This window comes from Sebastes fasciatus, chromosome 2, assembly GCF_043250625.1.
Source record: "Sebastes fasciatus isolate fSebFas1 chromosome 2, fSebFas1.pri, whole genome shotgun sequence".
NCBI lineage: Eukaryota > Metazoa > Chordata > Actinopteri > Perciformes > Sebastidae > Sebastes > Sebastes fasciatus.
The window spans coordinates 5,749,364-5,774,732 of NC_133796.1; the positions used below are offsets into that span (position 1 = coordinate 5,749,364).

Below are 25,369 nucleotides of genomic sequence, written 5' to 3' on the forward strand. Positions count from 1 at the left end.
ATAATTATTTGCTAAAATAGCATATAATGGTTAAAATAGGGCCCTTAGGCTTGAGTAGCAGCTGCTCTTCATCTGAGGTGGAAAACTAATAGAAGACACTTCTGATGTATGTTGTGATGTCTACACAAATGTAACCTGGTAGCTAATGTAATGATTCAGGGAGTTTTTTAAGAAATTTCAAATAAGTTATTTGCTAATTATTATCTATTTATCAGCAGACATGGAAATAAAACATATCAATTAACTTTATATTCTTTTCCTGGAAATGTATTAAATAAATTACCAGCTATTAGGAAATAGCGTAATATAATTATTAAATATTATCTAACAATATTTAATAATTATTAAATATTATTTATTTATTTTCTAATTATTTTTATTTATTTTTTCATTTTATTCTTTATTTGTTTTGATCAATTTGTCGTTGTTTATCTGGGTGGGGGGGGTTATAAAAATGAACGACATGCACAACTATGTTGTTGATGAAAAAGGAAAATAATATATATATGCCCTTTTACATTCTTCCTATTTCTCAAAAACAAATCTGAACATCTTTATTCGATTCTTTTTTTTCAACCAACTTCAACTACATAAGAGGAACTAATGCGCTGGATAATTTGAGGCTTCTTTCTCTCAGGATCATGAATCTGCACCGCAAATGTTATAATGAGTTAAGAGTCAGGAGGAACTAATGGAGGATAACTCAGATGGTCGTCAAAATCAAGATTCAATCCATTTCAAGCCAATCCAACCATTGAGTTTTGTAGATTATTGGTCAAGGAAGACGACAGCACACCCTGCACTCTTCTGTGATGCAATTACACTATACTCTGATGAAAACAGCGCCCACATTAATGGCATATTGATTTATCTCTTGAGATGCAGACAGATCGGTCTTACCCATGTTGTATTTCGCCTTGGTGCATCTAGTCCTCTTCAGTACCTCATAGACCTGACGATACAACGAAACATTAAAAACTCATATTCAACTGAACGGGTTTTAAAATCAGGAGAAGGAATATTTACTTGTATAATAGCACAAGTGTAGTTGTTCGGCCCAGTCGCACAGCAGTTTGTGAAATAGTCAATTCGTATGTAATCCACGTAATTGTGAACCAGGAAGTATAGGAAGCGCCGAACGCCGCATAGGAAGGAGGTCAGGGTGGATGGGTGGGTCAAAAAACACCGGATTTTTGCCCAGGAAACCGGTGTTCGTGTACCGTATGAAACCACAAGTCAAAGTTGATTTATTTGTCACGTAACTTCTGTACTTTAGTTTTGCCATTTTCTGTGTTATTTTAACCCAAACCGCGATCTTTTCCTAAACCTAACCAAGTAGTTTTTGTCACGTAGCTTCCGTACTTCTGTTGCGCTATTCCAGTGTTATTTTAACCCAAACCGCAATCTTTTCTTAAACCTAATCTTTGCCTAAGCCTAACCAAGCCAGTCTTTTCCTAAACCTAACTAAGTAGTTTTATTTTGAAAATATTGGAGCAGAAATTGATACATGCGTCACATATTGCTGGATATTTGTAGAAAAACGCACAATTATACGTTGTTGAAAGTCGTGCTGAGCGTCACGATAAAAAAATGGAAATTTATGTCTATGCACACAAATCAAATAGATTACATTTCGTGACTATTTGACAAACTGCTGTGAGATTGTGTTGAGTTGTTAGAGCGAGAATGAAGACGTCAAATCAAACTGTTGAGTGTTGTATGTGTTGTCCTCATAGGGGCTGCTGATGAGCTCAGTGTAAAACACAGAGTCTTATTGATGAGAGCTGAGGCTCAGCTGGAAGCCAATGACGGCTGTGATTGAGGAGCTCCATCCAGTAATGACAAGTCAATCACATTACCCAGTCATTAGTCAAGCACTGCGAGGTGATGTGTAGGTGTATGTGTGTATGTCAATTTAACGTGTATGACGCAGGTTCGCAGAATGTATTCGTTTTTCATGGGAGTCACATAGAAGAAGCGAGGGCTCTCGTTGGAGGAGAGTGCACATTGTTTTTTTGTCGTTATGTTGAAAAACACATTTGTCTATACTAAAGGAGGGGACTTCACAACCGTTAATACAACATGTCATACACATGCTGTCACTGTGCTCAAGAGGCGCCTTCCAACCCAAACTATGGCGCTCTATGAGGCCAGGGTTACGGCGGGAGTAAAGGAGGACTTCATGTGAGGTAGTATGGGTCAAACAAAAAGAGGACTTTCACCCAGCAGACCGCTGTTTGTGTCCCGTGTGAAACAAAAGTCAACGTTGACTTATTTAAGTTACGAAACATTACGTAACGTTAATATACGTTGTGTAACATGTTACGTATGTTACGTAAGGTACTTGGCTTACGTCCCGCACGTAACGTGTTCGGTAACATACTTAACTAGCGCTGCATAACATGTTACGTACTTAACTTAGGCAGCGTAACGTAATACGTTACATACTTATTTTATGTTGCGTAATATGTTATATAATGTACTTAGCTTATGTTGTGTACGTAATGTGTTTGGTACCGTACTTAACTTACGTCGCGTAACAAGTTACGTAACATAATTAGCTTACATCACGTACATAACATGTTTGGTAACACATTTAACTTACACCACATAACGTCCGCACATTTTACGTTGTGTAACGTGTTACGTAAGGTACTTGGCTCATGTTGCGTACGCAATGTGTTCGGTAACATACTTAACTTAAAATTAAAAAAATAAAACCAATACTTACTATCGAGCTCCTGGTCTTGCTGTCGAAGAACTTGTCTCTGTCAGACAGATCGAATCTGGCAACAAAGAACACAACAGGTCTAGTTTTAGTTGCAGATCCAGAGGAGAGCAGACTGTTAGTAGCATATTATATAGTATATTATATAACATATATATATATATATATATATATATATATATAGTAGGAAAGAAAAAGAGAGGAGAGGTGAGATGAATTACATTCATACTATGGTGCAGACTAATATTGTTAACATAAAGCGAAAGTGGCTATCCTGTCCACCTCGCACACAATGAACTGAGAGTACATTTTTCATGTAAAAAGACCTCCACAAATAGGACCAAAAGCACAATAACAATGAAGTCATATGATGTATGTTCAATGAAATGGAGGCTATTTCATTATGTGTCAGTACATTCAGGCTGCAGGCTGCAATTTCACAACAAAAAGATAATGAAGGGAGGAGGTGCTAGAAAGCTCTATAAATCCTTGTTGGCTCAACCAGCCAACCCTGTCTCCTGCTAATCATGTTCAGATTGAAGCAAATAATATGCAACAGTGATTTGCATCAGTGGTGACATTTACTGCCAGTCCCGACGTACTGTACGTGTATGAGTGATGTTCATAAAGTGCAGGTGAGTTGTGGGAGTCGAGGAGGTGGATAAAGGTATAAATAAACCCAATTTGTGTCCTGTCTCATACTAGAGGTGTGTTGATGTTTGTAAAGATTGATTCGTTTTCTTTTCCCCAACCTCAATCAATTGGAATTAGTTTCCTAAATTACCTCCCTAAATCGGCATCAATTGATAGCTCCTGAAACGTGCTTACTGTGACCTTGTGACACACACTTTCTGTGAGGTCAATGACCTCTGTCCAGCCTCTCACTCCCTCCTGAGTACACTGTTTTAATCATCACTCTTCTCCGTATCTATTCTGTTATCCTCTCTGTGCTTAGACTTCATCATATTTCATGAAGCAGCGGGAAAATCTATACATTTTCATTACAGAAATTTGACATTAACGAGCAGTAACGTCAGAGTGTTTTGGCCACTGGCTTGTTAGTAGGCCCGCTGGCAGTGGTAGTGAAGACAACAACTAACTAAAATATTACCTCATATTTTATGTAAAATTACACTTAAAGTTTGTACAAATACATTAATTTGTCCATTAAAAAAAAAACATAATATTAATGCAACCTTGATTTATGGTTAATTACCTGTAATTTTTAAGGGGAAACCTTTAAAGTACTGCAAATATCTGTAAATCTACAGATATTCTACTGTTTTACGGAGAAAAAAAAGGAAAAAATCTGTAAACTAGAATTAGAGTTATGGCCAAAAACGTGTTTTGTGAGATCACAGTGATCTTTGACCTTTGACCACCAAATTCTGAATCAGCTCATTCTTGAGTCCAAGTGAACGTTTGTGCCAAATCTGAAGAAATTCCCTCCAGGCGTTCCTGAGATATCTCATACACAAGAATGGACGAAGGGACGCGAGGTCACAGTGACCTTGACCTTTGACCACCAAAATGATTACAATATCACATTGATGAGAATGGTATGGTTGGACAGACGTAAAGACGAATGTATGGACAGACGGACGGACGGACAACCCAAAAATATAATGCCTCCTACCACAGCTGTCGCCGGTGCAGAGGCATAAAAATACAGTTTTACATTTCCTGTAAAATTACAATTACGTCTTTGAAACAACGTTAGAGGGTAACCTGTTGTTGCTGCCTTATTAACGTGGGGTCCTAGTTTAGCTTATAGCCTATAGCTTAGCTTACTAACTTTGCTTCTTGCATCCATTTATGTGCAAGAGTTAAAAACACCAGTCAGACTCAAGTAGCAACATATGAACGTAAGGTAACACTTCATTTTACAGGTCTGCAAATTTCATGGTAATTAGGTAATAATTAGCAAGAAACCTATTTGAAATTACTTTGGAATTACCCCAATATTTACCTCAATTTATCGAAAGTTACTTTATTTTAAACATTATTTAATAATTATATTCCGCTATTTCCCAATAGCTGGTAATTTATTTAATATATTTGCAGGAAAAGAATACAAAGTTAATTGATATGTTTAATTTCCATGTCTGCTGATAACTAGATAATAATTAGCAAATAACTTATTTGAAATTTCTTTAGAAAACTCCCTGAATCATGACATCAGAAGTGTCTATTAGTTTTGGTTTTCAAATAAGTTACTTGCTAATTATCACCTAATTACCATGAAATTTGTGGACCTGTAAAATAAAGTGTTACCAAACGTAATTCTCAGAAGAATAAGCTCTTGGAAGTGTGTGCACTGAAAGCTTTTCATCAAAATGACTGAGTGGGCAACTCTCCTGTCAGTCACATAGTGCTGGAGTTGCTTGCTGTTGCTTGGTGGCCTGCACTGAAACAGTCCAAATGTGCCTCCACTGCCTCTAATTCGATTCCACACTAGTCTGAATGTAGAAGCATTAAAACACCATGTGGAGAAAGCCACAGAGATAATATGGTTTGGAAGCCACTTTACACTGTAGTCTATAACTATATAGTTTAATCTCAGGGAACAGGACCTGCAGTGCTTCCAGAAGTGATGAAGAAGAAGTGATGGAGAAGATGTGGAGGGAGATCTCCTGCTAGCTGTTAGTCAGAGCTGTAAATATAGCTGCCCGCTGCCCACTCTCTCCTCCATACATCCCAGCAGGCTGACGTTTATGCTAAGACGTTTCTTCTTCTCTGATCCTTTGAAAGTGCTTTTTACTTGTTGGGACTGAACAGGAAGCGACAGTGAAGGCCTGATTTCTGTCTAAAAAGTCCAAATGCTTTATTTTGCAATTTTCAAAATCCTCCAACATCGTGTTGAGAAAAATGTAAATCACTTTTTTCGGCTGGCTGTGTTTTATTTATTTCCTGAGGCGAGAGAAAGCTGAGGGATGGGAGCTTCAGCAGAGTGCAGCAGGAGAGCGTCACGCTTCAGCCTCCCTGTCATGCTGTTGGCTGAGTTTTTTTTTTTTTTCTAGTCCAATTTACACCTCAGTTGGTTGTTACCTCTCCGTGCTGTCTGTGTGGGTAACGCTGCTTTGCTTTTGCGCAGAGGTGAAACAACGTGAAACATGGAAATACATAGAAAATGCTAAAGTTTAAGAGTTTTAGATTTCAAATTCGCTGATTATCTAATTTGCATACAGAGAGAACACCATGATCTCTTGCTTCAGGATATTTTACTAACTTGAAATATTGTGAGATTATTGTGGTAGTTTTGGGGGATTTTCTTACATAAGCATGCTGCATTTTGAGTCACTTGTGACGTGGCAGCTTTGCTGTGTTCACTGATCTTGAACTCGATGATTTCTGCCTCTTCCCCTCAAATCCTCCGACTCTGAGCACACATAGTGCAACGTATGAGAATGTGTACATCCACGGAGGGATACTATTTCTCTAGCAACCTGGATAACATTGAATAATTTAGCCATCTATGTAGAAATTTCTATTGTGCGTTTCACCATTCACAGGCTCCTTTCTTTGATATCCACATTTCAAAGCTGAATTGACAGATTTTTTTTGCCACACGGGGCAGCGAACCCAGCTGAGAGTTGTTATGACCTGCTGTGTTAGCAACATTAGCAACAGGGCAACATTAGCATTCATGCCAAGTTGTGTTTCTGGCCACCTGAGGAAAGTAAGTCCAATATTCATTCTCCTTTTAGCTCCGTTTTGCTCTCCAACAACTCATGAGAAAAACTGTCTCTTCAGCTGCTAAATGCTCCACTAAGTTCACCAGCTAGTCTCTGACTCTGACTCGTGTCTTAGTCCCTTCCACGGGAGATGCGAGCGGGGGAGGCGAGGAAGAGACGCAAGGACAGAGGAGTCAAGGCAACAAGCATTTAACAAATGAGACATCTTTGCCTCGGAGCCGTCATTTGTGTGGCACAGCTCCATTTTATTCTACCGCTGTATTTTATGATCTCTGTGAGATGAGCATATTTACTATTACTAATTCAATTCACAACATGGCATAATGGGAGAACAATTGATCCTTACGCATTACTCTTTTGCCCGAAAAGGCTGAAACAGGGCCGAGGGGAACTGCTGAGCAATAATTCTCTGCGGGTTCATCACTACATCAACCCCTTTCACATTACTCATTGTCATTTGACCCATTGTTAACAGAAGAATATTGTTTAGAGCTGCTTTAAAAGGAGAGAGAAACAAAGAATTGGGACTTGGGCATGTACTGGGATGTAATGGTACATTGATCAATATGTCGATTGTGTCGATCCGGTGCACATGAGCGATCCATATTATTAAACTCTGCAGCATTTCTACTGGAATCTACAGCATCCATCATGAAACAGAAGAGTTACCCAAATGCATTATAATTAGCACTAGTTTAGGTTTACTGTTTACCTCAGTTAACTAAAGACTTAAATAGAAATGTAAAAATCTGTTTGCGTTTCAGAAAAGTCTTTGTTTTTCAACAATCATATCTGTTTGAATCACAGTAAATAGAGATGTGCTGAGCCGATCTGCAGGACTGATATCAGCAGTTTTTAATTGATCGTTTTTTAGTCTATTTATTTCTAGTTTGATCTTTATTGTAATACATACTAGCAAACGTTTTCATTGCCCTCTCCCAGTGTCCTCCCGAGGTCACAATTCTCCCGATTTATGACAATTTTTCACCCCTTTTTTTCCTTTTCGTTGATGAAAAGTGATGAATATTAGTTCATACCCAAAAATTCCATTGTAGTGTACTTATTATTTTGTTATTTTCGTTCTTTAAAAGTCACCAAATGCAGGAAACAAAGTCTCTGAAACTTACATTTTTCTAGTTTTCTGCTTTAGTTTTGAAATCCTCACTATTTTTGAGGTCTCAAGGTTGGCAAGTATGTTGTAATCTACCCATAACACTAGCTGTCAAAACACACTTCATCCCTAATAAATACATTAGAAATAGCTAATTATTGCCTTAAAAATATAAACTGTATGAAACTTGTGCCCATTTTTCAATAAACTGATGGATAGACAGATAACCAGGTTATATTTACTCTGATGATCCAATTAATAGCCAGCCATGTGACAACTACCAAAGTAAAATAAGTGCCTTAATTGGGATTATTATTATTATTATTATTATTATATAATTATTCCTGTCACTGTCCATGTAAACATCATTCCGTCTACAGATTTCAGAGGCCGAACGGCTCAGGCGTGCAAAATCTCTTTGGCATGTAGACTCTACTGTATGTACTGTACGTGGCAAAGCAAAGGTGCACAAAGCTACACGTGTGAGAAATGTCACAGTCAGTTTGACTCGCTGCCTTAGCACCTGAAAAGCAGAGGTTTTACTCACAGATGCTGCTTCTCTCTGGAGAAAGGGTGAGAGAGGGATTTGACGCTCTGCGGCCGGTTGGCATCTACTTTTGGGTGGAGAGGAGCTGTGACTTTGTGAATGAACAGTCGGATCTTCTCCACCACATTACTGCCTTGTTTCACCTCGTAGACCTGCAGAGGAGACAAAAGGAAACTACATTTAGCTGAAAATCAGAGGACTGCACGTCGTTCCTCTGCATCAGAATTTCATTTCCAAGAGTATAAGTCCTGTTTTTCTAGTAGAGTATTTACTGCATAAGGCTGAGAGCCCTGAAGGGTTGATATGTGGGCAGCAGGATTCTCCTCTGTGTTCTTGAAACTAGCCTAGTCTGTTTTGTCAGCATTTAAAACAAGCTTGTGTTGGATAAGAGTGATTTGAAATGCATTTAAAGCAGACCGTAGGTTTGCAGATTAAAAGAAGAAATATTGTTTATGTAGTGAACAGAAGAGGACCAAAACTAGACCCTTGCGGGACACCTTCAATATCATTAAGAGCACTTGGAACCACTAAAACTGCTTAAAATCGACCTGCCTTCAAACCATTTAATGAATTATGAGTCATTGTTTTGTGTTGTTAATTGATTTCTAATAATAAATATATACATACATTTTCATAAAGCAGCATATTTGCCCACTCCCATGTTGATACGAGACAAATCTCCCTTTAAGCTACATTTCGAACAGGTAAAAAATACGCCTATGCGCTGTCACCACAATCTGGCCTCATTGGGGTGTTATAATGCTATATGAATACAAAGGACAGAGGAACAGGAAACATTAATATTCACACTCAGCAGTGCAGCTCTGAGAGCCAATTCAATCAGCCTCAGAACATGAAAAAGCAAATATAAATATGTAATAAGTAAATGCATTTGACAAATGGACGACTTCCTGATGGGTGGAGTACCTTCTTTGTCGGCATCTTGAGCTTCATGAACTCAGCCTCTCGACACAGAACGTGCCACGGAGCGTGGACCTTCATGAAGCCGATTCCAGGGATCTTAGTCTGAAAAGGCATACAAGGTTTGGATATTTAAATACTACAATTCATGATTATAGGAACACATATTTCAGCTGTCAGAGCAGCTCATACATTTAAAATCTTTACTGTCTGGTATAGAGTCCAGATTCCATTTGAGCACAAACTCACATCTTTACTGCTGCATATCTCTGCAGCTTCTACTGTTATATAAAACCACTCGTACATTGCCAGACTCACTTCACACCCTCCAGCTCGGCACACTGACCTGTCTGGATACAGAAATACATAACAACCAATTCGAACTAGCTGACTAACTGTACACACATCACAGAGATTTAACATGCATTTGTTCTGTCTGCTGATAGTAAGCATTGGCTGATAAAGTTGTTGTGAAATAAAATTGCTGCTGCAGCAGGAATGATACAGCAAAGATGAATATACTGTTTACAAGTGCATATGAAAAGCAGTCATTATAGGTGCATGTCAATTACTCATCTCTTTAGGGGTTAAATATATTCATGATTAATTAAATGGACTTGCAAAATAATTGTGCTGGCTAATGAGAACTCCTGTTATTGATCTGCTCTGGTGCGGCTCTCAGTTTATTTTGGGGGAACAGTGGCCGTGTGTCTCTGAAACAGATGCTTCTGTAAATTAAAGTGTGGAAACTTAATGATGAAATAGGAATCAGGTTAAATAACTATTGTAATTAGGGCTGTCAAAGGTAACGCGATAATAACGCGTTAACGTAAATTCACTGACTCACTAATTTCTTTAATGCATTTATGCAATTTGCGATTTTTAGTTTTTAGTGGGCTCAGGTTTAAAGCTAGAGATACTGCTATCATACGAAACTAAAAAAAACTAAGGAATCCATTTCTACCTTTTCGAGAGGGAGGATAAATAACGCTCCAAACTTGCGCTAAATTTTGGCGAGAAAAAACTGTCATGACCATTTTCTAAGTGGTCCCTTGACCTCTGACCTCCAGATATGTGAATGAAAATGGGTTCTCTGGGTACCCACCAGACTCTTTACAGACATGGGTTTCTGGACAATATTTGTCATTGTTTATATTATAATATAATAATCCAAAATATTATTATATTTATGTATACATTCTTGTCCACTCCCATGTTGATAAGAGTATTAAATACATGACAAATCTCCCTTTAAGGTATTATATCCCTTTAAGTATTGTATTGAGTTCAATACGGAAAATGATGCATAATTTTGAAATGTTGTTGAATAACGACTGATCTATAGAGAATATCTGACCTGGTAATGACAGCATGATTTAAACTACACTGGTCCACTTGGTTACTAGTCGTAGAAGTACCAGACCCAGCACCTGAGCCAGGCCAAAATGTCAGTCTAATCGGGTCAGGTTGGTTCCTGTTTGTCCTGTTGGGTCAGATTTGGCTCGGTTTTCCATCATATTCTCTCATCTTTTTAGAGATGAAATTATTGTTTCTGTTTACTCATAGTTAAAATATCTCCTTAGTTCCTCTATTTGTCTTTGATAAATCATTATGCTGACCAGCGCACACACACACACTCACACACACACACAGGCTCGTAACGCACCTTCTGTCACTGGCTGTGCACAGCATCACACACTGAGACCTATCCATCTTCAAGCTGAGCCCATATGTACAACATAATGAACTATTCTCACTGTCTTTCATGCAGCTTAACCCCCATTACTCAACAGACATATTGATTCAGACCATGTAGGTATAATAACAATAGAACGGTACATTCAATGCTCGATCAATGGTTGACACTCTTGTCTGACTTTGATCCGAAATGTACCTGAAGCATGAGCTCATTAAAAGAGGAGAAAGGCTATTGGATAGCAAGTATAGCCCTTCTCTTCTGTAGTGCACGATAATCAAGAAAACTCATTACACTGTTAATAGCAGGGCTATGTATTGATCTGTTCAACCGCTGAAGTTAAAAGGGTTAAAGGGTTAAAGGGTTTAACTCAAAAGATCAAATGGAAATGGGATTCAAATCTATCTCTCTCACACATTCAAATTCCCAGGAGATCCAGTCCTGTAACCCCTGCTACTCACTGCTACTCTAAGTAAGCACATCTACAAGCCAAGTATGCCTTTAGACCTATAAGGTAAAAATACTTAATTATACTTTTCTTAAGTATATCTCAATCAAAAGATTGAGTACAAGTAGGCCTTTTAGCCAAGTATACTTGGACCTATGTTGCCTGGGACCTGCAGCCGTTTAGCAAGAAGCCATTGTTTTAAAGGGACTGTTTGTAAGAATCAGAAATTGCTTGTTAACAGTGACACCTGTGGCTGTTAAGTCAACAGAAGTCAGCGTCCTGTTGCTCATGCTTGTGCTCGCTCTACATAGACATGAACGAGAATCGCTCAAAACAGTGAGGCGACACACGTCAGCTAAAACCACAATATCACTCTATATTTCAGCTGCTTGGCAGTAATGTTAGCTGACCAGACGGAGGTCTCTCCATGAATCAATGCTGATCCTAGTGTTGGCTTTTCCTGCCTCAGCCTCCCGACCGCAGCGGGAGGGAACAGGGCAGACACCGGAGTTTTGGTCGGAGACGATAACGTTTCTCTCTGCGGAGCCCCGTCACTTCACAAGACACGGGAAACCTCTGTTGGTCTGGAGGAGCTGCAGCAGTTATTTCTGCATAAACGTCCACTGTACATTCACTAGATATTCTCAGAGCTAAACTAACTCTTCTGCAGTGTGTAGTGTGCGGGCATGCACGTGAGAGTGGAGCGAAAGAGCGAGAATGAGTGCGGTGTGTGAGTGATGGCAAGCAGACAGGCAGAGGAGCAGAGTACAGCAGAGACTCCGGCCCTGGAGACCAAAGCTACGGTCTCCCCCGCGTCCTCCGACCGCGGCCAACACTGTTTAACAGACGGGCTTCATTAGATAGAACTTTGCGGTTTTGGTGCTTCCGTGTAGTTTGTGTTGGAGTCTTAGTCTGAACAGCGTAGCCACACGCGAGCGCGCATGGGACACTGATCTGCAATGATTTATATGTGTAAGAAGTTACAAACAGTCCCTTTAAAAAGGACTAAAAACACATTCAGCTCTCACCCCTTCATCCCTCTCCAGCTCCAGCCCCGTCTCCAGGAGGTTTTCCTCAAAATCCTCCCGCCTGAAGCGCTTGTCATCCTCCTGGTGGTCACCCCGATAGTTCTGGGCGGCGATCTCGGGGTCTTCCTTCGGCTGCAGCGGGGCGCGGCTGCTTCTCATGCTCATGCTGCGCCGAAGCCGCCGGATGAAGTTGGCCTCGCCAAACTTGGTGGAATGGGGCCGGACGCTGTTGGGCTTTTGGATCTGGTATGCCAGCACGTAATCCACCCTACGCCGCCCATCAGAGAAGTATGGGTATAGATGTGTATTCAGAGGCGAGCCGTCGTCCGCATAAAGATTTTTCATTGGCTGGAAGCAAGAAAAAATATCATAGATTAGCCAACTGTATATGTATAGAAACATCTCTTAAAGCTGCAGTGGGTAGAAATGGAGCAAATATTATTGACAATATAAAACATATATATATAAAACATATGATTGGCTCGAGCGGGAACGCCCACTTTTTCTTCTGCTGTACTTGGTGTCCTTTTTGTCCATCTATTGAGACATCTAATGCATTTCTGTGCAAAAAATAAATAAATTGTGCACAAGATAATTTAAATAATATTTTTAGGATTTTCGAAACTTGACAATTATCGTAATCAAAATTTGTTTTCACATTTTATAAATATGAAAAAAATTCGAGAAATATCTAAGATTAATGTTTACATGAGACAGGAGTTAATTTAATATTTGGACTTTAATTAGAAATCTTGATTGGTGGGGAACATACATTATACACACACACACATGTTGGAGCACCTCTCCCACCTGGTCTGGGAGCACCTGGGATCTTGTTGAATCAAACGCATCATAAAGTGTGCTACATATTAAAAGCAACTTTTTACAGTGTTTAACAGCTACAGTACAATGTACAATATTTCCATATTTTTCTGTATATTTAAAACAGTATTCCGTTAATTTATTATTATTATTATTATTATTATTATTATTATTATTACTACTTTTTTTCTCTTTTATTATTTTTATAAATTTAATTTTTTTTATTTTATTCTATTAATTTTTTTCAAATTTATTTAAATTTTGAATGCTGATGTTGTTTTCTCTCTAGTGTACTTATTGTCTTTGTTTCTAAGCTCAACTACTTAAAAATTGGTTTATAAACTATTGTAATTACGAACTGTAAATTACATTTACGAAAACAACCTTGAAAAAAAGGGGAAAAAATAAAGTATATTAAAAAAAAGAATAATAATAATAATAAAAAAACAGTATTCCTGGTTATTTTTGATGCGGAAATTCAATGCCACTTCTCTGGGCCAATATTGACTCTTTCTCGCTCTATTTCTATCCCCCTCTTTCTCTTAATCTGTGTGACTGTTGAAGCCGTGGCGGACAAACAGAGACAGCAAACCACAGGACAATACAGACAATACAGCAGTCAATAAAGTTTGGGCAAAAAAGGGCGCGTTCCTGTTCTGCGTAAACCAATGATCCTTGTGGCCGTGAATGCTGCAATCAGACCAAAAACGTTCTGCCTACTGAGGCTTTAATTCTTAAAAATAAGGTTAATGTTGACAAAATACTACAAGCTAAACAATCTCTCCAGTATTTTTACTGGATGTGGTGAGATGGGTCCGTTTTATTCAGATTTTGCAGATAGGGACTTTTCTGTCAAATGCAATCATTCTTGGCGATCACTATGCCAGCACTCACCCTCAAAGGAATGCACTTTGAGAGCAATCCTGCATCTCGCAAGTATAACTTTCTTGAACTCTCACACACACACACACACACACACACACACACATACAATGTGAAGCAGGAAACGTTATTACTTTTTAGGCAGTTGTGTGGGAACTTTATCTTGGGAAACATTGTCTGGAAACCTGTTGGTGACCTGCTCCCTTCAGATGTATTACGATTATGACAGAACCATTGTTGTTCACTGGGAAAACCCCAAAACACACAGACATATTTAGAACTTGGTAAAGTCATCTGAACACCTTTTGATGCCACTGGGCTTCCATATAGGTTAAAGCAGATGCATAAAGCAACCCAAAACCATTTAATTTACTGAAGGAAACACTGGCATATTTGCCAACCCTCCCGATTTTCCCAGGAGACTCCCGTTTTTCATTGCCCACTCCCAGTTTCCTCCCGGGGTCCCAATTCTCCCGTATTTCTCCCCCGATTTATGGCCAATTTTAACACTTTTTTCCCCCTTTTCGTTATCTTAGTCTGTTTCTGGAACTGAACAGTGTGTATAATCCCTACTGTTTCCACCCGGACGACAATAGAGCTACACCAACTGTCATTTCCCGGCGGCAGAGAGCAGTCTATGCTCAGTTTGAGCTCATGTTTAAGCTTTGCTCGCCACAGCGTGCAGCGCCCAAAGTTGTGCTTTGCTCGATGCAGTGAAAAGCCGTCCAGGCACAAGCCACTGGAAATAATAGGTTTCAAAGCGCAGTGGTCGTTGTGTCTGGAAAAGGACCTTCAGTGAGTGAGAGAAGGAGAAAGAAATGGAGAGAACTAAAAGAAAGAAATACTCAAGCAGGAGCAAAAATAAATAAAACCTGATTAATATTAGTTCATACCAGAGATTCACACGCCAAGTTCACACCAGAGGGGCGAATTATTCAGTTTAACCTGGGAGTTATAGGTAAAATCAACAGTTAACATAAAAATGCTGTTGCAGTGTACTTATCATTTTGGTATTTTCACTCTTTTAAAGTCACCAGAATGCAGGAAACAAAGTCTCTGAAACTCAAATTTGTCTGTGGGAGGACACCCAGACCGACCACTTTGGTTTTCAAATCCTTCCTTTGTTTAATGTTTCAGGGTTGGCAAGTATGAACACTGGGTTGGACCAAAATCAAGAAGAAGAGAACCAAGAATGTCTAAAAAACAAATATGATGATAAAGTGGCCAGTAGTTGTGGAAATATCTGGGGAAAAAAAGAGTAAGAGCACTGCGTAGAGAGGGGGGAAGTAGATCACATAATTGATGGTTGCAACAGGACTTCATGCTATTCACTCTCTGCAGTATATTTACCTTATGGTTCACTGGACGAATGCACTCCTGGGCACCGTACGCTTTCACACTTCAATGTAGCACCATTTACTGTCCCCAGAGATATTCAGCAGAGACAACATAGTGCCCAAGACCTTGTTCGACATGCAACAAACATGTGCTTCTTCAGCTGAATCATGAAATATTTAACTTACAAGCAGTGTCTGCAGAGTGATATGCAGCTTGTGGTGTCTATTTATGTTTTGCAATTCCCAACTGCATTAAATGAAAGGTCTTGTTTTCCTCATACCACACTGTGGATTAGAAAGCCCTACAATATGTTGACAGGCAGTAACCCTGCACGAATGTCACCTCATAATTTAATACACATCTTTTGCATTTTACTCGGTAATGCATGTTGCGCCTAGAGACTAAGAAACCATAAGCCAGGTAGTTGAAGATTTAATCTTGCAGTATACCCACGTCTTCATCCTATGTCTACAGTTATGCCGGGCACACACTACACGAGAATCAAACCGACAGTCGTCAGCAAAGCTTCGATTTTTGATGGTTCTAAAGATTATCTCTCCAGATGTTCCTGTGGTGCGAGGTATGCTAAGAGTTTTTTACATCCCCCGATCGGCTCGGAAGTCCATCCTGGCCGCACAGATCTCAAATCGTAAATATTAAACATGTTCAATATTTACGATCGGATCTACTGTTGTGTGTGGGAACCCCCGAGGACAGACGATGACGCAGTCACATAGGAAAGAACGATAGCCAAAGAAGCTGACTGAAGAAGGAAGGACAACCGCTGAAGTCATGGTGGCCGTGGCTAATGCATGAGCTAATGCAAAACGTGAAGCATAAAGTAGTAATAAGGTGGAGCTCAGAAATGGAGGACCAACTTGTTGGCTTGTGGCAACAACACGAGTGTTTATTCAACGTGTCTCCATGACTTCATCCATCTGTCCTTCGTGAATTTTCGGTACAAAGTAGTGCAAAAACGATCTCTAGTTCTTCTAAAGTCACGTTTGATCACGAGAGTTGTTCATGAATGAATCTTTTAGTGGGTGGCGTACTGTTTTGGCCAAATTGTTGCTCTCCACACACTTTAGGAACAAAACTGTTAAATTTGACGTAACGTGTCGTTATGTGTGGGCTCTCACATTTTCAAAATCTGTTAAGAATTGAAAAATCGTTTAGTGTGGGCCAGCTTCTTCCTTTGTGCCAGAGAGCTTAAAATGCATCAATGAGCCACACTGTGCATGACATGCTCCTTCATTACCACAAATGCATACAATGTAGTTTATTTTGACTCAATCCCACACACACCGCCCTGCTGCCACAAATACTCACTACAGCACCAAATGTGGATTAATCCGCCGCGGAAAACAGTCCCCAATAAATGAACTATTCATTCCTGTTTGAGTTAAGTTTGTGTGACGCCTGCACCACGGCCACACCAGCCTACAAACACTCGGTGATGTCACTTCCATTCACGGTCACTGTCACTTTAATTTGACCTTTTTGCTAAATTAGGTTTATGTTCAGTTGCAGGCAAATTTCACACAATTAAACCACCAACACAGTTTGATGTTTCATTGAGGCTTAGTGTTTATTTGTAGTTCATATATTGTGTTTTGTCCACCCCTCGTGTCTCTTAATGGTTTGCAGCCAGAATATATTTTCCCCTCGTGTCATTAATTACATCAGTTTTGTCTTTGTTGAGGACAATTAAATCACTCCGTTCAGATCAGTTTGCTGTAGTTTGAGTTCAGTTCTGTTTCTTTGACATCTTTTAGGGTCATTTTTATTTCATAATCATTTTTGCTGAGCCTTTTCTCATAAATAAAAACCCACCTTTTCATTTACTTGTAAGCTGTTTTTTTAAAGGGGACCTATTATGCTTATTTTTAGGTGCATACTTGTATTTTTGTACATGTTTACATCCCGTTTTTCATCGCCCTCTCCCGGTTTCCTCCCGGGGTCACAATTCTCCCGTATTTCTCCTGATTTTTGGCAGATTTTCACACTTCCTTTCCTTTCCTTTTGGTGGCTGGTGTACTGAATGTGGCGTTATAGACGTTATGTCAAGAACAGGCTCAACAAGCACAGAGCGTTACACTGAAAACAGCTGCAGCAGGATGTCGACTATGAGACCACGACACCCTAACAAAACATCACTGTAGAAAATGACCTGAAATACGGATATTCGACTACATTCATTATTCTCAGTTCACTACTACAACACACTGGAGCACAACCAGCAATGATGTATTTTTATTTTCCAGATTTATTTTCTGGTGTGATCTAGTGTCATTCTAAAAAAAAAAAAAAAGCAACCTCTGTCTGTCTGACCTTGTCGAGTCTTATCCATCTGATTAAAGCTGAGTAGTATCCTGCCACTTGATGAACTAAACTCCAGGCTATTTGTGCTTGTAATCCTGCACATGTGTGTGTGTGTGCATGCTGGCTGAGGTTATGGTAACTTCTGCAGGCCCATCTGACAGAACCACGAGGCACACATCGGTCAAACACACACACAGCATCCTCAGCTGCTTCCAACTGACCCCCCGGCAAGTTGACATGCAACACAAAAGGCTAGCTGTTTATCACACTGTATAAACTCGAACGGATAAATCTCTGTTTTGATTACATTACATGAGATTTTACGATGCTTTTGGGGGAAATTATGTCACTGTGGCACCAAAACATAGAAGGACACAACAAGGGGAAAAAATAGAGCACAGACATAAAAATAGAGTATAAACAGTTGTGGCCTTATCTAAACCCATAAATCTAAAAATGAAACTTGAGCTACATATAGCCTACAATATAATTTTGTGTCTAAACAAAATTAAACAAGAGTTTACAGCCATGCTAGTAGGTCCATTTGGAAAGTAAACCAAATTGAAAGACGGGTACAAGTTGAGGTCTAAAGTTTGTTTGTTTGTTTGAGCAGTTATGAGGAAGTAAATGTAGAAATAGATATGATGTTTTGGAGGTCATTTGGAGAACATGTTCACTATCTTAGTTCAGCATGTTGCATCTTAGATACAGTCTGTGGGTTCTGCAACATATAATAAAGCCGCCATGTGCTGTGTATGTGGTGAGTACTTAAAACTGCTTTAAATGACTGCATGTAATGTAAAAGGAGTCTGTTGTTAGTGAAGATGTAGCATCTTTAAGCTCATTGTTTTGGTTTTAAAAGCTGAAACGTCACTGCTTTGCTTCTGTTTTATTGCTCTCAGATGCCTGTTTTCAGCCACAGCTGTCAGTGTGTCAGTGTGCTGACTTGACTATGACTTGCCCCAAACTGCATGTGATTATCATAAAGTGGGCATGTCTGTAAAGGGGAGACTTGTGGGTACCCAGAGAACCCATTTTTATTCACATATCTTGAGGTCAGAGGTCAAGGGACCCTTCTGAAAATGGCCATGCCAGTTTTTCCTCGCTAAAATTTGGAGAAAGGTTTGGAGCGTTATTTATCCTCCTTCGTGACAAGCTACTATGACATAGTTGGTACCAATGACTTCCTTAGTTTTTCTAGTTTCATATGATACACGTATCTTCACTTTAGCTTTAAAACTGAGCCCGCTACAACCTAAAAATCGCAAGTTGTGTCAAATTAGTGGCGTTAAAACATGCGTTAACGCGTTATTATCGCGTTAACTTTGACAGCCAGATTAAAACCCTAATGTACACTGCCTGCCTGCCCAGCACCAAACAGCGGACAGACAAAGTTAATATCTAGCTAGTGAACGTAATGGAGTATTTAGCAGCAAAAGAGCCAGATCTCTTTTCTCAGGAGTTGGTGGAGACCAAAAACGGAGCTAAAAGACGAGTGAATATTGGATTTGCATTCATCAGGTGGACACAAACACCATTTTTTCAGTGATATCAATCTGTTTACAGTTTGTTCTGCTGCCCCCAAGTGGACAAAAAACTATTAATAATCTATTAAAGGAATCGAATATCTGTCATAAATCAACACGTATCTAATAAATGTGTCCAATGAGAGTATAAGCAGTATGTAACATTGAGAGAGATATGGAAGTCGGAAGAAAGCACATGCTGTATGGGAATTTGTGATAGTTTTAAAAGCAGCTAATATCCAACACTGATGTTTACATAGTGATAGAGAGACAATTCCATGGCAATAGATGTTGATGATAAGACAGTCGGCTGTCATTAAAAGAGTCATAAACGCGGGCTGAATGAAGGTGAATTGCTTTTATGGTCGTAGATCAACAGTGAAACAGAAAACTAATATTTACACACTGCGCTGATATGACTGCAGCTTTTCCTCTTTACAGCAACCAACACACTGGACAGAACAGTGTGTGCTCCTATGTGTGAATATGTGTGTAGGCTATACTGTATATAGAGCCTAAACCCCACCACACACACACACATCTTCAGCTCTCTCTCAACAGGACGTAGTCATAGCTGCAAAGGTCGGAGGTCTCTTCTCAGAGGGCGCATGAGGATGTGGTGGTGTATGCATCATTCACCAATAGGAACTCTTTTCTCACTAAGCCACCGGGAAATGAGGCTCTCCTCTCCTCTGGGCTTCCACATGCACGCAGCCACCCACCCACCCACACAAACACACACACGCACGCGCACATCTCTGAGCCATAATAAGCTCAGCGCTGAGACAACCCAGCAGTTTTCAAGTCAATAATGTTTTTCACAGCAGCAGCAGTAAGCTGCATGTAGAAGCAGGAACACTCAGTTTTTGCATATTCAAATCACAATTTTAACTTCAGCAAACTGCCAAGCCCAGATATACAAAACACAATGGTTACTTAAAGGGTCGGTTCACCAAAATTACAGAAAAAACAACACACTTTCTTATTAACCTCTAATGGTGTCAACACATGCAGATAATTTTGGTTTAATTTGTCCAGGTTTTGGGATATCTGTACACTACAGCACAATGGTGGTGCTCACAAGATGAAAGGTGCTAAGTGCGAGATTGTGGGCATTTCTATTGCCTCCACACGGCTCTCAACATGGCAACGGCTGAACCAGCGGCTCGTAGCCATGGATGTATAAAGAGAACTGGATACAGCGTTGGAGGCGGGGCCCCGTTCATTCCTATGAAAGTTGCTTAGCGGAGCATGAAGCCAAATTGGTCGACTTCCCAGTGGATGAGTACCCGGATCTTCCGGCAATTTTCTGCATCCATTGGGCCCATGGAGCAGGCGCAGTAGCGTCCGCTCGGTCACATGGGGGGTCACAACCATCACGGTGTTGTCACGGCTTGCTAACTCCGCCTCCCAGCCGTCGCTCCAGTCTTTGTCACGTGACGGACATGGAAGTTGTAGTAGCGCCGTTTGGCCACTACGAAAATTGGGATCAACGACCGGCACTCTTCCTGGGGGCTTGCACGTAGCTAACAGTGCTAACAGTGTTAGCCTGGGGGGGAACTGGAGGTTGGGCGCTACGCTTCCGCAACAACGCCGTCATTTGGGACGGCGTTATCAGCTGTAACCGCCATATGAGAGAAGTACAGAGCGGCGGACGTGAGCTAGCCAGCAGGGCACACTCACATGCACTAAAAGGTGTCAACAAAGCACAGAGAAGCTTTACATAACAAATAATTGTTGCTACTATATTAATGCTCTGGATATCGTACGGGAGAACCTTTAAAAACCACTAAATTTAATGGAACAGCTGCCCATAAACAGTGTCATTATTACTCTGGATAATCCACAGACTTCAATGTGCATAGTTTTCATAGTGACTATTTCTTCAGTTGAAAGTATTTCCAAAGCTAAATAAGTGAGAAACCGACCCCTTAAAATACTTCATCCCACTAGAGGAAAAGACAAAGCAGCTTTCATTTTGCTGCAAAGCAGAAGTACATTTGGGACCAAAACTTCCTCTGAGCCTAATCCCTACAACATAATTAGTGTCTTGCACCAGTGACCAAATGTGTTAATCAATTATGCAAATGACCTCTGAAGCCCTATTTCATATGCACTGAAATGATCATGATTTAATTACCTTGTTATTTCCAGATAAAATACAGTTTTCTTACTGGTTAATCTGAATTATCTTATTTTCTCAAGACACCAAATTATGCATTGCTGTGCTCATATTTAAGTTCTAAAAGATAATCACACTTCAGTTAAGACCTCATTATGTCGAGACAACGCAATTTAATTTTTCTGCCCTCAAGGCCAAGAATACTGATCAAACAGACTTGAAGACAAACATGAAGAACAGGAGACGAGATAATGAGTCGATGTTGACACATTTTGGTTGCAATTAACCCATTTGTGCCAGCAGGGGAAATTTCAAATTTCTTTTGGTGGAAGTTTTCTCTGGGCTTACCAAAGCAAACCAATGTGAGGACATTTTCAAAATCGGTCCAACCGTTTGGCTGGAAAGTGAATTTTTCTTATCATACTATATTTATCTTTGGACACATTGAACTACTGTTTTAAAGCTCTAAAACCACCCCCCACACGTATACTGTGAGGTGTAATGAACAGTCTCATTCCATTTAGACATTTTTTCTCCAGTATGAAATAATTCTCTGGTGTTGTGACAATGGAAATGGTGCCTGATTAAAGAGAGGTGCTGAGCTGGAGGAATATCCTTCAGCTCGAGTGGCACTTTAAGTGCCGCTCTCCTCACAGACTGCTCACTGCTGCTCAAGCTCCGTATTCAAGGGCTGCTGTTGCATTTTTAGTAATTTAACATGCAAAACAAATAATTTCCTGTTCCCCTTGACACTGGGTGATTGTAAAAGCAAATGCAAAAGCTAGAGAGTTGGCTACAGCCCAGATCGCTGCTGTTATTATACAGAGCAGAATACTGTCCATACATACAGACAAACATTGAGTCAACACATTAATTTTATGAATGCAATAAAGATATAACTAACAAGGCAGGAGAATTGGAATTATTGATGGCTGTTTGTTGGCTCTTTGAAACGATTTGTGCACCCATGGATGGATAACTGAACGGGCCTACCGGGCACAGGTCCAGGGACACAAAGTGCCTTCACCTACAAAATGTCACTCAAAGAGACACGTACCAACCAGGAAGAGATGCAAAATGACCACAAAGAAACATAAAATGACCACAAAGAGACCAACACAACTACATAGAGATGCAAAACAGCTGCAAAGATGCAAAATGACTATCAAAAAAACGGGCAAAACAACTACAAAGAGTCACTAAAGTACTACAAATACTAAAATGACCACAAAATGGGCAAAACAACTACAAATAGATGCAAAACAGCTGCAAAGGGACACAAAGAGATGCAGAACAACTACAAAAAGGGGCAAAACAACTACAAATAGATGCAAAACAGCTGCAAAGAGACGCAAAATGACTACAAAAAGGGGCTAAACAACTACAAGGAGACTACAACTACTACAAAAAGTGCCAAAACAATCATAGACAAAAAATAACAGCAAAAAGACCAAAACAACACAGAGAGATGCGTAATGACCACAAAGAGACACAAAACTACAACAAAAAGAGGCTGAACAACTATAAAGGGCGTGTCTTGGTCCTACAGCATGTAGGAGAGGGTGTGGGGCCTTTGGCATGTCTGTGCCCAGGGGCCCATTCTCTCATACCACATTACTTTGAGTACTTCACACCGGTCGTTGTGTCTATGAACAACATTTACCAGCAATCTCACATGCAGAACTGAATTGTGCACAACATACATGAGCCACAGAGCAACCCTTATTTCCTAACTGTGTGGAACCCGATCATAAAACATACTCACAACTCACAGGGGACATTGGTAGAGCCTGTATGTTGGCCATGTGCTCAATTGCTGTCAATGGGAGTTTTCTTCAGTTTCATCATTCAGTTGTTATTGTTTGCCGCATTGCTGTGTAAGCAGGTACACAGTTTGTTGTGTGTAAATGTTGCATCAGCACACTGAGTATTTGTCCACATGATTTTAATGAAGACTTCTCCCTCACAGACACTAGATTTAAATTAAAATGTGTCTTAACAGCCTCCGTTGGACACTAACCACTTCTTACAAGACCACCAGTCCGAGCAGGGAAATTAATTTATTTCTCATGGTAGGAGCTTTAACGCCTACTGCTCTACACACGGGACCCAATTATTACTGTATAGAACCTTCATGAGCTGCTAATACTATGAAAAGCTACATACATAGAAGCACATTTCGGTGAACCATTTTCGTGATATAAGAGTAGGAAGTTTCCGAACGAGCCGCCATACTGTTTCCGGTTTGAAAGCCGGGAGCAGCAGCCCACGAGGGAAAGCGTTCGTCCAATCTGAGTGGCTTGTGTCTAGTGGTAGCTCATCAAGCGTCCAAAGCTGGAAAGCGAGGCGATCCCTCGCAATAAAAAACACCCCCGTGGACACGTGCCATCAGAACTACAGCTCTGAACCATGGCTGGGAGACCCAATGTCTAACGTACAGTAGCTGCCAGTGTTTCCTGTGGAGCGAGAGGGTTGTGAGTTGCCGTGGAGGCAATGTTGGAAGGGTCATGCAGACTCCAATCATTGAGGAATGTTTTCAAGTGTCCCACTGAATCCAGACAGAAGTTATGAACTACACTGACTGAACTAGCTTCTCCTCCTAACAGGGATTAACAGAGTGGCGGCTGAGTTATATGAACAGGTCCAAAGTGGGTTGAATGTTCATATACGTCTGGTGTATGAAATGTCTGTCCCCTCAATGCGCTGCATTTTCATAAACTATGATAATCTGGTCATCAGTCACATCTCTGGCCCATGTCCAGGCGCCGTCTAACTCCCTCTTCCTCTTCCTCTTCCTCTCCTCTCGTACTCATAGAACTGAAGTTATATCCAGTTGATTTTTTTTGTGGTGGCGGTAAGGATTTTGCCGTGCGGGCGGCCCGCCACAACAGAACATTAACAGCAGAAATCCTTCCATTAACAAGCCTTCTTGAGAGAAACTCTCTAAAAGGGGCATAATGGACATGAATAATGATATTTCACTTTGAACTAGGGCTGTCAAAGTTAACGCAATAATAACGTCTTAATGCAAAATCGTTTTAACGCCACATAAATTGTGATTTTAAGGTTGTAGCTGGCTCAGTTTTAAAGCTAGAGTGAAGATACTGGCATCATATGAAACTAGAAAAACCTAAGGAATCCATTGACCTCTGACCTCAAGATATGTGAATGTAAATGGGTTCTATTGGTACCCACGAGTCTCCCCTTTACAGACATGCCCACTTTATGATAATCACATGCAGTTTTGGGGCAAGTCATAGTCAAGTCAGCACACTGACACACTGACAGCTGTTGTTGCCTGTTGGGCTGCAGTTTGCCATGTTATGATTTGACAAACTTGACAAATCTCCCTTTAAGGTACGATTTGCTTAACTATTTTAATTGATTGACAGCCCTAGTCCAAACAAATCAGTAAGTCTAAACATCTCAGATGTTCGCATCGATGTTCAGAAGACAGTTCAGAGAGTTTGGATTGGTTTCTGTTCATTTCAGTAAGTGGTCTAAATCAACTTGCAGGCATTGCTGCAAATATACAATCCATCACATCGATTCTTTGTAATGAAATGAACTGAAACCACCGACTGTCTGAAGGTAAAAAGTCTGTCTATACCACAATGGTACGGCAATAATGTAAAGTATAAGCAATTTAGTTAATGGGCTCAAATACACAAAACCACCATTGTGGTCCTTTAAAGCAGCACTAGACAGCTCCATGTCAGTGGTTGTTAATGTCGGAGTGATCTGATGAAGACTGTCAGAATCTCAATAATATGCTACATATATATGATAATCACATGCAGTTTGGGGCAAGTCAGCACACTGACACACTGACAGCTGTTGATGCCTGTTGGGCTGCAGTTTGACGTGTTATGATTCGAGCATATTTCTGCACAATATCTGTCATTGTTTTGTGTTGTTAATTGATTTCCAATAATAAATATATACATACATTTGCATAAAGCAGCATATTTGTCCACTCCCATGTTGATAAGACTATTAAATACTTGACAAATCTCCCTTTAAGGTACATTTTGAACAGATAAAAAATGTGATTAATTTGTGATTAATCACGATTAACTATGGGCAATCTCGTGATTAATTGCGATTATGTTTTAATCGATTGGTAAAACCTCTCACTGCCCTCAGTCATTGCTTTACACCACACACTCACTATAACCCAGCA

The 25,369-nt window shown here is 40.1% G+C and overlaps 1 protein-coding gene across 3 annotated transcripts in view; it reads right to left on the minus strand.

Annotated features, from left to right (window-relative positions):
• Nucleotides 1–25,369, minus strand: part of LOC141782756 (anoctamin-1-like) — a 79,036-nt gene that overhangs the window by 35,349 nt on the left and 18,318 nt on the right. For all 3 annotated transcript variants that reach the window (XM_074659453.1, XM_074659444.1, XM_074659463.1), the window contains 5 exons: nucleotides 12,175–12,522; nucleotides 9,009–9,107; nucleotides 8,082–8,233; nucleotides 2,732–2,786; nucleotides 901–952 (listed from right to left, as the gene is read on the minus strand). In XM_074659453.1, the coding sequence (XP_074515554.1) occupies nucleotides 901–952; nucleotides 2,732–2,786; nucleotides 8,082–8,233; nucleotides 9,009–9,107; nucleotides 12,175–12,522 (706 nt within the window). The remainder of the gene's footprint in view (nucleotides 1–900; nucleotides 953–2,731; nucleotides 2,787–8,081; nucleotides 8,234–9,008; nucleotides 9,108–12,174; nucleotides 12,523–25,369) is intronic.